This window comes from Alosa sapidissima, chromosome 9, assembly GCF_018492685.1.
Source record: "Alosa sapidissima isolate fAloSap1 chromosome 9, fAloSap1.pri, whole genome shotgun sequence".
Classification (NCBI taxonomy): domain Eukaryota; kingdom Metazoa; phylum Chordata; class Actinopteri; order Clupeiformes; family Clupeidae; genus Alosa; species Alosa sapidissima.
The window spans coordinates 29,509,964-29,522,463 of NC_055965.1; the positions used below are offsets into that span (position 1 = coordinate 29,509,964).

A 12,500-nucleotide genomic window follows, 5' to 3' on the forward strand; every position below is an offset into this window, starting at 1 on the left:
CATATTTTGGCTGCTTCAGTGGGATTAGGGTACGTGTAAAGATGCCCCCAAAAGCTGGGCCTGATGCCAGATTGATGAATGAATGGATGAATGAAATAATGAAAGAATGAATGATGAACAGTATTACTGCCAGGTTTACTCTGTCAACAAAACAACATAGATTGTCATTCATCTAGCATTAATGCTAATGGATGCACATATTTAGCTGATTATTATTGTATCTAATGTATCAGGATAGCTGCAGTAAAACCCTCAGTGTGTGCTACATGGGGTTCCGTTGCATGAATAATGCAGAGTTTGGCGTCAACTTTTCTATCTAGACCATAATATAAACAGCAACATATTAGTGTCTTTCTATCTAGACCATAATATAAACAACATATAGCAACATATTAGTCTCTTTCTAGCTAGACCAATATAAACATAACAACATAGTCTCTTGTTTTGAGCTGCTGTCATTGATTGACATTGTTTACATCTCTTTCTCTGTCTCTGTTGATATGTTTACAACTCTACATGTCTCTCTCCCTCTATCTATCTCTATCTATCTCTCTCTCTCTCTCTCTCTCTCTCTCTCTCTCTCTCTCTCTCTCTCTCTCTCTCTCTCTCTCTCGTTGCAGTGGCTGACGTTTGCCATGATTTGACCCAAACAACCGTTGCACTCCCTCCGCCCTGCTGGTCCATTTGCTGGGCAAGAATGCACAAGTTAAGGCACGCCTGTGTGCATTACAGTACAATATATATTTCAGTGTGTCTATAAAAAAAATATTTTGTTTCACCTTTTACATATCTTTTATAATGCATGCTTTTTATGTGTGTGTGTGTGTGTGTGTGTCTGTGTGTGTGTGTGTGTGTGTGTGTGTGTGTGTGTGTCTGTGTCTGTGTGTGTGTGAGTGTAAGTGTGTGTGTGTGTGTGTGTGTGTGTGTGTATTATCTTTCACCATGATGTAATATCCTGGTGAAAAAAAAAAAAACCTGTGGTAGTTTTTTTCTTTCTTTTTTTTGATGGTGGAGAGAGGAATAAAACGTGTTTATAAACAGTTTTAGTAAAGCCATTACGGTAACAGCTTAAGGAAGCTGTTTTCTTCCATCTTTGTATTGGAAATGTTGTTGCCTAATATGTTTAAGAAACACTCTATTAAACGTAACATAACTGTTTGTTAAGCTGTGTAATGTGTGTGTTTAAATGGCCTTATGACTGCTTAAGGTGTGCTAAAACTTTAAGACTGACTGTAACTCAAAGGGGCTCAAATGGTGTTTCATTCGCTCTCGAACAAACTGAGAAAACAGGTCGTTATTATTCTGGGCGGGTAACTTTTTCCTAAAACAATAGCGATGGTGAGCCTTCTTTCATGATGACTGATCTCTCTTCCTCTCTTTCAATAGTGTGCTATCTCTTCCTCTCTCCCTTCAGTGAGCTATCTCTCTCTCTCTTTCTCTCCCTATCCTTCAGTGTACTCTCTCTCTCTCTTCCAGCAGTGGTGTTCTCTCTCTTTCTTTCAGTGGTGCCCTCTCTCACTTCCTCTCTTTCAGTGGTGTGCTATCTCTTCCTCTCCCCCTATCCTTCAATGATCTCTCTCTCTCTCTCTCTCTCTCTCTCTCTCTCTCTCTCTCTCTCTCTCTTCCTCTCTCTTCCAGTGGTGTTCTCTCTCTCTCTCTCTCTCTCTCTCTCTCTCTCTCTCTCTCTCTCTCTCTCTCTCTCTCTCTCTCTCTGTGGCACCAGTGCCAGCAGCTGCATGACTTTTCTTTTTTGTTGTCATCCTCTCCCCCACCCCAGCTCTGTCCGGTTTCCAGTTTGGGAACAGATTCAACATTGTGTCGGTCTGTTTTGTGATTCCTGTTCTGCGGGCCTTTTCAAAGCCTTTCTGTGTCTCCAAGCTAAAAGGGATTCAAAGTCCTGAAATTACGAACTCATGACAACAAGCAGCTGTGCACAAATTGTTTGACACATGAAACTGTAGGCCTCTTATCACATAGAATACATTGTTACATTCAGCTTCTGTTGATGCTTCAGATAACACCAACAATATATCATATATTCTGTTTCCAATTGACACACAAAAAACATAAATATGTTTTAGATTTTTGAAGTAGACTATGAAAAGTATAAGGTTTTGGGGCGCTTGTCCCTTTAAATATTAGGGACCAAGTGAGATGGCGCTGCTTTATTGATTGACAGTCCTCCTAAGCCCCGCCCCCACGGTCAGGCCCGTAGTCTGCAGTGCTGTCGGCCTCTTCAATGACTTCACAGTATCAAGCTCATCGTTTTAAAACAATAACCGGCTTCCGGGGCGAAAACATACATCGAAGGGGGGTACCTCGCGTTGTCTGAATACAAGGTGCTTCCACCAGTGGTGAGTAAAATTGCCCAGTAACCTTTGTAAGGGTTTTTATCTTGCGAGTACCTCCTGATTTGTTATTGGTTGAGGGACACAAACACGGAGCAGATGATGATAAAGGGATTACAGAAAGCACTGCACGTGAACGCCCCTAAAACTTTAACATCCAGGCTGCTGAGATTAATTTTCAGTGAAGTCCTGAACGTCATGGACTAAATCAGTGCATTATGTCAATTTAAAACTGTAAGAGCGGTAACTTGTATCCTACCAGCATTTAACGTTAAAATAATTGTTTACCTCAGCTCTCAGTGTTGTTAAATTCAGCGTTGCATGCATGCAGCATGTTCATTTGTATACCATTATTGTGCTACACCGTTAGCTTGTATGCCTGCCTGTTAGCTACTTTACTTTGGTTTTCAGGAGCTGCTACGCTCTGTGACAACATTCCCGTCAAGGTTTATTTTTCCCATAATAACAACAACTGTTACATTCCAGACCAAACCACGGAATAGTCTGTCAAAACCGTACTGTACACGGTGTACTACAACCTAGAAGTGGTTCTCTCTGTAACTGTCACCGTACATATTCCTCAACAGTTAGCAAAGTCCTAACGTCTCTGCAGTTAGCAACCCTTGTAATGACAAACGCTAGCCAAAACACTGTCTGAGTGGTTAGTTTATTTTGCGTAGCCGAGACGGCTTATTTAATGTGCACAGTGGGCCTTCTTCACGTTATCTTCAACGCCACAGACTGGCGTCTCTCACCTCACTCTGGGTCACCCGGTTATTAGCAGGAATGCGTCTAACGGCAGTCAGTCCTCTTATCTCCGCATCACTGTTTAAAAGTGCTGACCGATGCTGATCAATTTCGAAGAGTCACATTAAGGGGAAGATGCACAGTAGGCTACTGGATCAATATTGTGTCTGTTTACTGGTTTGACAACCGGGTAAGTGTTTCCCTTAGTGTGTTGTTTTTTTATGTAGTGTCTGGTTAATGTAGCCTGATATTTATATTCTCGGTTTCCATGAGAAACTACTAAGAAACCATAATCAAGCTAGCATTATGCAAGTGGAAATGTTTTTTTAGGTATTTGGTGAACCATTAAGTTAACTGAGTACCACACATGGCACAGATGACCAGCGGGTATTGCACGTACGTAGTTTGGTGACAAACCTGGGTAAGTGAACCCAGAGTAAGTGGTAAACCTCCGACAACAAGAGCTCTAGGGCATTGTTTTGTTAGGAGAATGAAGCCATACAGCTCTTCTATTAGGAGGTTTACCACCTACTCTGAGTTAACGAACCCAGGTTTGTCACTAAACCACATACTTGGAATACCCCCCCTGTACTACAGGACTAAAGTGAGGTTAGGGGCGTATCCAGGTAACCCCAGGAAGAGCCCGCTGTGCCAGGCCAGATCCAGACCTGTTCCGAGGTCTCTGGAAGGCCTTGTCCACCGACAGAGAACCGGCTCCATTCTGGTTCACCCTCCAGAGGTCCAGCTGCATTTACACCAAAAATAAATCCTTTCAGAGCCCAAAAAGTTGCCTCCGAGCTGGAGCACAAAACACTGTTGTTTGTTTGTTTCTGTGAACTGGAGTGGGCGTGTCATCCCACAGGTCAGTTATGCGCACAACACACTGCAAAAAATGAAATCTAACCAAGTGTTTATAATCTTCTATTAAGATCAAATAATCTATTTGGTATTGTTTTTAGTATGAAAAGACTCTAGTGCTCTCCCGTTAGATCATTTTGACTTAATTTAAGAAGACCTTGACTTATTTTAAGGAGTCTTATCAAGACAAATTTACTCAACGCACTGAAATGATTTCATGAGAAAGCGCTAGGTAAGTCTGAAGGTAAGTCTGGTATACTGAAAACAAATTGGAAATGCAGGCTGGTTCATTGGGCAGCACTAAGTTTCGCATTTACATTTTTATGTTCATTAATGTGCACTGTCCATGTATAAATAAACCTTAAATAAATAAATAAAGTTTCAAAGAATTCTGAACAGAACTACTTATCCGTTGGTCGGAAAACGCCCTCAAGGAACCCGCTTGCTCCACTCCACTCACATTCTTGGTTCTGTTCAAAATTGGGGGCAAATGCAGGCTGGTTCGTTGGTCAGCATTAAGTTTCAAAGAATTCTGAACAGAACTGACTCAAGAACTACTTCTCTGTCGGTCGGAAAACGCCCTCAGGGAACCCGCTCCGCTCCACTCCACTCGTGCCATCAGTGAGGTGGAGCTGTCCCGGGCCAGAAGTTTAGTCTGTCATTCATCACTGATGCTACTGCCAAGAGCCAGATCCTGTTTGTGATGCAGAGTATGGGAGTGATTCACTGCAGTGGGGGGGGGGGGGGGGCGGGGGCGGTAATTATTCTCAGGTCTTGGATCAGTGGAGCCCTCTATTGCCACACTACTCTCACACACAGTGCAGTGGGTCACATGGGGCATCTCAAGTCTAAACTGAGTTAAGCGTGCACTCACGTCAGAGGAGAATATGCTCAATGTTTTAAATATATTTATTTTTTCCGCTGTCCATTTGTACGCCTATGTCTATAACTTCTATAGTCTATAACTTCAGCACTTTTCCGTATATATTTTCCCTCTATGTATCCAGTTGTATTTAGCATTAAACTTTGGGCACAGATGGTAGGGGGGTGATGCCTGTCAAATATTAGGCCCTAAAACCCCACACAAAGGTCCGGACTGGTATGCAGGGCACCGCACGGCACAGATCCTGGGTGCAGAAAACTGAAGGGGGTTAGAGTGTGTGGGACATTAGTGGAACTGAAGGGGGTTAGTGTGTGGGGCATTAGTGGAACTGAAGGGGGTTAGACTGGGGCATTAGTGGAACTGAAGGGGGTTAAACTGGGGCATTAGTGGAACTGAAGGGGGTTAGTGTGTGGGGCATTAGTGGAACTGAAGGGGGTTAGTGTGTGGGGCATTAGTGGAACTGAAGGGGGTTAGACTGGGGCATTAGTGGAACTGAAGGGGGTTAGTGTGTGGGGCATTAGTGGAACTGAAGGGGGTTAGACTGGGGCATTAGTGGAACTGAAGGGGGTTAGTGTGTGTGGGGCATTAGTGGAACTGAAGGGGGTTAGTGTGTGTGGGGCATCAGTGGAGCTGTGCCCAGATCAGAGTGGTCCCTGGGCCACCTGATGCTGATGTCTGGAATGTGACATGCGTGGGCTTTGGCAATGCCCCTCCCTGCAGACAGGGAAAGTGGCATGCCAGCTATCTCTCTCTCTCTCTTTGTCTTTCTGTCTCTCTCTCTATTTACAGACACACATGCAGATGCGCAGTTATGTTTTCTGTGTGTCTGTGTGTTTGTCATTATCTGTTTATGTGGCAGTCATCCAACTGTCTCACACACACACACACACACAGTGCACATATGTGCTGGTCACATATGACTGATGCCTGGACCAGAGTGTCCTTTGTCAGTGCGCTACGCATAGCATGTTCCAGCCGAGTCTACACATAGCATGTTCCAGTCTCAGCTCTGAGCTGAGCGCAACTCTTATCTGGATCTCTCTAAGGGCACAAGCGCTCTGATTCCACTAATGATGCAACAATAGGCGATGTCACAATGGATTCCGAAACGGAACCCGGCTCAGCCATGGAACTCTGTCCAGAGTCATGGTAACTCATTTTGAATGACAGCTCAGTGTTTGTCAGTCAGGAAAGCCAGGAATGACTCACTAAATGTTGGTGTGGTTTATGAGGCTAATGGGAATGTTGCTTGTGTTTTTCCCTAAAAATGGATCACATGACTATTTTTTTTCCTCACTTTTGTTTCCTGAAGCCTGCCGCCCTTGATTCTGTAAGGACCTGAAGGTACACTAACTAACTTACCTTTATTCTACCACCCTCACTTACCAAACTCACCCACTCCCTCTCCTCCCCTTTTAAACACACTCACACTTTCACACACTTACTGTATACTCAACACTCACACACTAATACTTAACACACCCACACACACTTGTACTCAACACCCACTCACACTCAGAGTAGATCTGGGCCTGATCTGCACTGCGGACAGAATGAACTGAAGTCCTGTTGAGAGTCAGTCAGTGAGTGAGTGTGTGTGTGTGTGTGTGTGTGTGTGGTGTGCCTTTCGTAACGGTGCGAGTTGACCCTGACATGAGCCAACATGTCTGGCTGTGCTACGACTGACTGTCTGGCCGTGTGACGACTCCCTTATCGTGTTGGTGGTGTCTCCCCCTGCCTCACTATGGTGCTTGGAGGAATAGAGGGATTTTTCTGTGTGTGTGCGTACGCGCAAGTGTGTGTCTATCTGCATTTGTCTGGAAGGAGAATAGAAATCTTTGTTGACCTTGACAGAAGTCATTTCCTGTAGAAGGCTAATAGACACCAGACTCATTTTCTATGTTGCAAATGCGTTTGTGTGCGTAAGGTCTGGCAGCCACAACCTTTTTAACCATTGACTTGTGGAAAACCCCCAGAGAGGTAATCATCTAATGGACCACAGCGTCTGTTCCTGGTAGAGATGAACCCAGGGAAACGCAAACAGCGTCTTTTCCTGATAGAGATGAATCCGAGGGAAACGCGAACTCACATGTTTAGCTTGTGGGCTAGTCCCTACAGCAGCATACAATAACTCCATCCACGTACATCTACAGTATGTGCATCGGCTACACATGATAACCATAAACATATCAGATGTCAATGGCCTTTAGTACACCTTTACCAGCATCCATCTACTGATATTAGCATCCATCTACTGATATTAGCATCCATCTACTGATATTAGCATCCATCTATTGCCATCAGTTGTCCATCCACATACATCTTACTACACATGACCATAAACATATCATGGCCTTTACCGGCATCCAGCTACTGATCTCGCTAGTCGTCTCGCTAGTTCAGCTGGTGGTTGAGGAGTCCTTCTGTCTGCTGGCTTAATGGCGTAATCTTGCTTTTACATCATTACTGAGTCTTGTAAGTGTGTTAAGTGTGTTGTAACCCAGAAACCTGCCTGCCCCATGTGTATTACATTTACAGAGGAGTCGACCTATGTGCACATAATCACTCCTCATAATTACATATTCAGGGATTTAAGTAAATATCTTTGGGTGAAGCTATCAAGAGATTGTATATTTTATATGTCAATTTCATGGAATTGCTTTTAAACTTGCAATACCCCGATGTGTATTTGTAATTGCTCAACATTACCGGTGTCTATTGAGCATCTCCATGGGCAGACCCTACCCATACATCTCTCTCTCTCTCTCTCTGACCCTCTCAGGCCGTTAGCTCTTAGTCAGGCCCCTTGTGCTGTATTGCTAACCTTAAGTGCCTCTATTAGCAGGAGTTGGTTGGCTGGTGCTGTGCTGTGCTGTTCTGCTAGGTTCTAAGTGCCTCTATTAGCGGTTCTAAGTGCCTCGATTAGCGGTTCTAAGTGCCTCGATTAGCGGGAGGTGTTTGTCTGGTGCTGGTGCTTGATGTTTTGAGGAATGATTAGCTGATGAGAAGTGTCGGAGGCTATTTGTGTGACGAGTGCCAGGAACACACACACACACACACACACACACACACACACACACACACAGCTAGGACACATACACATGCACACACAAATACATTCTCACCCCTCTCTTAGCCCAAACCACCACTTTCCTTTTCATTTCATTCAAACACACACACACACACACACACACACACACACACACACACACCCACACCTCATACATTCAGTTACTCAGAAGAAACTACACAAAATAAGTGGTGTGGTGTGTAGGGAAGCTGTTGCTGATTAACAAAAGACAAAAATAAAACAATAATCTGTTCTCATGTTGACTAGAAGAGTCAGAGATAATGAATGATCCATAATAGGTCGATATATATAAAACAGGATCACACCTTTTAACATGACAATTGGAGAATTCTTCCTCAAATAAGGAACACACACACATGTTCAAATACACATACAGTACACACACACGGTCCACACACGCACCCCCACACACGCGCACACATGCTCAAATACACACACACAAACGCGCCATCCCCCCCCCCCCCCCCCCCCCCCACACGCACACACACACATGCTAAAATACACACACACACACACGCCACCACACACACACACACAGACATGCTCAAGTGCACACACACACACGGCTACTCACCCGTCTCCCGGTCTCTCTCTCCAGTATGTACTCGTCTGCGGGCATCTCCTCGCGGATCCAGCACGAGCGTGAGCAGGCGCAGGGCATGGGCTCCCAGCAGCAGGCCGTGCTGTTCCTGGGCCAGGACTTCCAGGCGCTCCGGCAGCAGTGTCTGGAGAACGGAACGCTGTTCGAGGACCCCTGCTTCCCCGCAGAACCGCACTCGCTGGGCTTCAAGGAGCTCGCGCCCCACTCCTCTAAGACCAGGGGCGTGGAGTGGGTGAGGCCGACGGTGAGTTCACATGAGACACACACACACACACACACACCCACTCCTCTAAGACCAGGGGCGTGGAGTGGGTGAGGCCGACGGTGAGTCACCCACTCCTCTAAGACCAGGGGCGTGGAGTGGGTGAGGCCGACGGTGAGTTCACATGAGACACACACACACACACACACACCCACTCCTCTAAGACCAGGGGCGTGGAGTGGGTGAGGCCAACGGTGAGTTCACATGAGACACACACACACACACACACACACACACACACACACTCACACACACACCCACTCCTCTAAGACCAGGGGTGTGGAGTGGGTGAGGCCAACGGTGAGTTCACATGAGACACACACACACACTAGGGATCGACCGATATGGATTTTTTAGTACCGATACCGATTTTTTTCCATCAGCCTTAGCCGATGACCGATACAGGCTGCCGATTTTCTTGAGCCGATATTTGGAGCCGATACTGCTTTTATTTTGCTCCCTCAATTTACATCATACAAATGACACATCATTACAAATGATGATAACAAATCTCAAATCTCTAAGTCTCAATTTAAAAAAGGAACATTTATTGAACTTATGGATGGGTGCACTGGATATGGTTAACTGTGCAAAATGCTTTCATCAACATCTTACAACACAGCCTTGATGATGCATTGCTTGCTGACATATTATAAGACATAATTCAAGTCATCACAAAATGTCCTTTGTCAACACATTTAAATAATTTAAGAAAACAATGAGCCTGAAAAGTAGCTATTGAAATAAAGTGCTTGATTTGTCATTTTAGACTGCATGGTTTCAATTTTTCTATGTCTATATTTTTCTAAAAAAAGCTGCCAGATTTGTCAACCACAGAACATAAATCAGCAGAGGAAAATAATGTGGAAATAACGTGATGTCCGATGTTTATGTTCTAAACAGCATCAACGTCAAAAGGTATAAAAACGTATCTCTCAAAGTTTTAAAATCTCTCCTTCAGGTAGCGCAGCACTCTCATATCGCTGTGATGCGTGTGTCCCACTGAGTGAGACAGACCAGACGCACACACAAACTGTTTGGTAGCTGACGAACCACCATTGAACTGGATTGATAATGATAACGTTAGCAAACGGCTCTAAACAAGTAAGGCATACACGGTATGTCTGGTACATGATGAACGTTAACACGAATTAATATTTAATTAATAACAACTACACGTCTATCATTATTAAAGCTCTGATATCACTGCGATGGCAACTCCGCCCCGCTCGAAGGGAGAGGGGGAGGGAGACGCACACACCACACGCGTCCAAAACTCAGCCAGGTGGTCGCTGAATAAAACTCCCACAAATATCTCGGAACAACGTCGGCATTACTTAATCATATGATTGACCAGTGTTCGTAACAGCTACCGCTAACACATGCATACGGATAGCCTACAACTTAGCTATTTGCAGCTCCCTAAATACAATGGCAAGCATGTTTTATAGAACAGGCATTCAGGGAGGGAGACACACACACACACACACACACACACCACACGTGTCCAACACTCAGCCAGGTGGTCGCTGAATAAAACTCCCACAAATACCACGGAACAAGTTGGCATTAGGCTACTTAATCATATGACCAGTGTTTGTAACAGCTACCGCATGAATATGGATAGCCTACAACTTAGCTATTTGCAGCTCCCTAAATACAATGGCAAGCAGTTTTATAAACGATCATTAAGCATTAAAAAAGTAGCCTACCTATCTATCATTCGTGTTTTCCATTTGGACCCACAAACTTGCTTCCACCTTCAAAGTGTATGGCAATATTTCAGCTAAGTCAAACAGTTAAAAGATGCCTTGAAAGTTTAAAGTTTACTGTTGTCTTGAAGAGCAGGTTTTCAGCACTCTGCTCGTGGGGGAGGGGCAGTCTGCACGTGAATTGCAGCATCTCCAGCAACACAGAGCTTCCTGTTGACGCCTGTATGTAAATAATGCGGGGAAAAACTATCGGCGAATGCAGCGGCTTATCTGCCGATACACGTAAAAAACGCAAATATCGGCCCGATATATCGGCCGGCCGATATATCGGTCGATCCCTAACACACACACACACACACACACACTCCTCTAAGACCAGGGGCGTGGAGTGGGTGAGGCCAACGGTGAGTTCACATGAGACACACACACACACACACACACACACACCCACTCCTCTAAGACCAGGGGCGTGGAGTGGGTGAGGCCAACGGTGAGTTCACATGAGACACACACACACACACACACGTTGACTGACACACTCACACACACACACACACACACACACACTTCTCTAACACCAGAGACGTGGAGTGGATGAGACTGATGGTGAGTTCACATGAGAGAGACACACACACACACACACACACACACACACACACACACACACACACACACATATACACACACACACACACACACACATATACACACACACACATATACACACACACACATACACACACACACACACACACACACACTCCTCTAAGACCCGGGGCGTGGAGTGGGTGAGGCCAACGGTGAGTTCACATGAGAGACACACACACCCACACACTCTCCTCTATTAGAGCAATAATAATAATAATAATAATAATGATAACAATAATAATATTTGTAATAATGATGATAATAATAATAATAATAATAATAATAATAATAATAATCGTAATAAAAACACACAAGCATATTCTAAAACACACATGCAGTAGACACACACACACACACACAGTTTTATGTGTCGACATCAAAGTAAGATTTGTTGCTCTTTGCACGCCACTGTGCCACACCAGGACACATTTAGAATAGTGACTCTATTATTCCGCACGCACTGGAGCACACACACTCACACACACACAGACACACACACAGAAAAACACACAGATACACACACACACACACACACACACACACACACACAGACAGACAGACAGACAGACAGACAGACAGACACACACACACACAGAAACACAAACACACACTCACACACACAGACAGACAGACTGACACACACACACACACACACAGACACACAAACACGCACACAGACAGACAGACACACACACACATTCTCAGACAAACACGCACACAGACAAACACGCACACACACACAGACACACAAACACACATTCTCAGACAGACACACAAACACGCACACAGACAAACACGCACACAAACGCACACACACACACACACACAGATAGATAGACACACACAGACAGACAGACACACACACACAAACACAGAGACACACACACACACTCACACACACACACACACACACACACACACACTCAAACATGCGCACACAGACAGACACACAAACGCACACACACACACACACAAAGACAGACACTACAGAGGCTCGTTCCAGAAACTGCACATGTCTAAACAGCCCAAAAGAGAGGAGTTGAAACAGTTTCCATTCCCTCCAACGACCGTTTAGTTTCATGGTCTAGCGTTCGGTTTCAGTGGTTATCATATGTCCTGCTGTACATACTTCTCTAGCATTCGGGTTCAGTGCTTATTATTAATATACGTTTTTATACAAGTCCTGGTGTTCTTAGAGAACAGAGAAGACAGAGAAGTCCTTCAGTCTGTTTGTGCTAAACTGAGTTTAAGATTTCTGCAGGCCAGTGTCACCACTTACACACACACACACACACACACACACACACACACACACACACACACACACACACATATGCACACACACACACA

At 44.7% G+C, this 12,500-nt stretch overlaps 4 protein-coding genes across 30 annotated transcripts in view; 2 read left to right on the plus strand and 2 right to left on the minus strand.

The window, feature by feature from the left end:
- Positions 1–1,158, plus strand: part of LOC121719433 (calpain-2 catalytic subunit-like) — a 33,399-nt gene extending 32,241 nt beyond the window's left edge. The window contains exon 21 of the mRNA XM_042105064.1: positions 621–1,158. Within this exon, the coding sequence (XP_041960998.1) occupies positions 621–644 (24 nt within the window). The 3' untranslated portion in view covers positions 645–1,158. The remainder of the gene's footprint in view (positions 1–620) is intronic.
- Positions 1–12,500, minus strand: part of LOC121719407 (NACHT, LRR and PYD domains-containing protein 3-like) — an 851,137-nt gene that overhangs the window by 737,531 nt on the left and 101,106 nt on the right. The window lies entirely within an intron of this gene.
- The window catches only part of LOC121719377 (NACHT, LRR and PYD domains-containing protein 12-like), a 732,803-nt gene that overhangs the window by 610,338 nt on the left and 109,965 nt on the right, over positions 1–12,500 (minus strand). The window lies entirely within an intron of this gene.
- capn1b (calpain 1, (mu/I) large subunit b) overlaps positions 2,192–12,500 on the plus strand; it is a 31,539-nt gene continuing 21,230 nt past the window's right edge. Inside the window, exons 1-3 of one of the 2 annotated variants that reach the window (XM_042105059.1) lie at positions 2,192–2,354; positions 6,149–6,180; positions 8,526–8,772. In XM_042105059.1, coding sequence (XP_041960993.1) covers positions 8,527–8,772 — 246 coding nt within the window. In that variant the 5' untranslated portion in view covers positions 2,192–2,354; positions 6,149–6,180; position 8,526. The remainder of the gene's footprint in view (positions 2,355–6,148; positions 6,181–8,525; positions 8,773–12,500) is intronic. The other variant, XM_042105058.1, reaches the window with a different exon arrangement.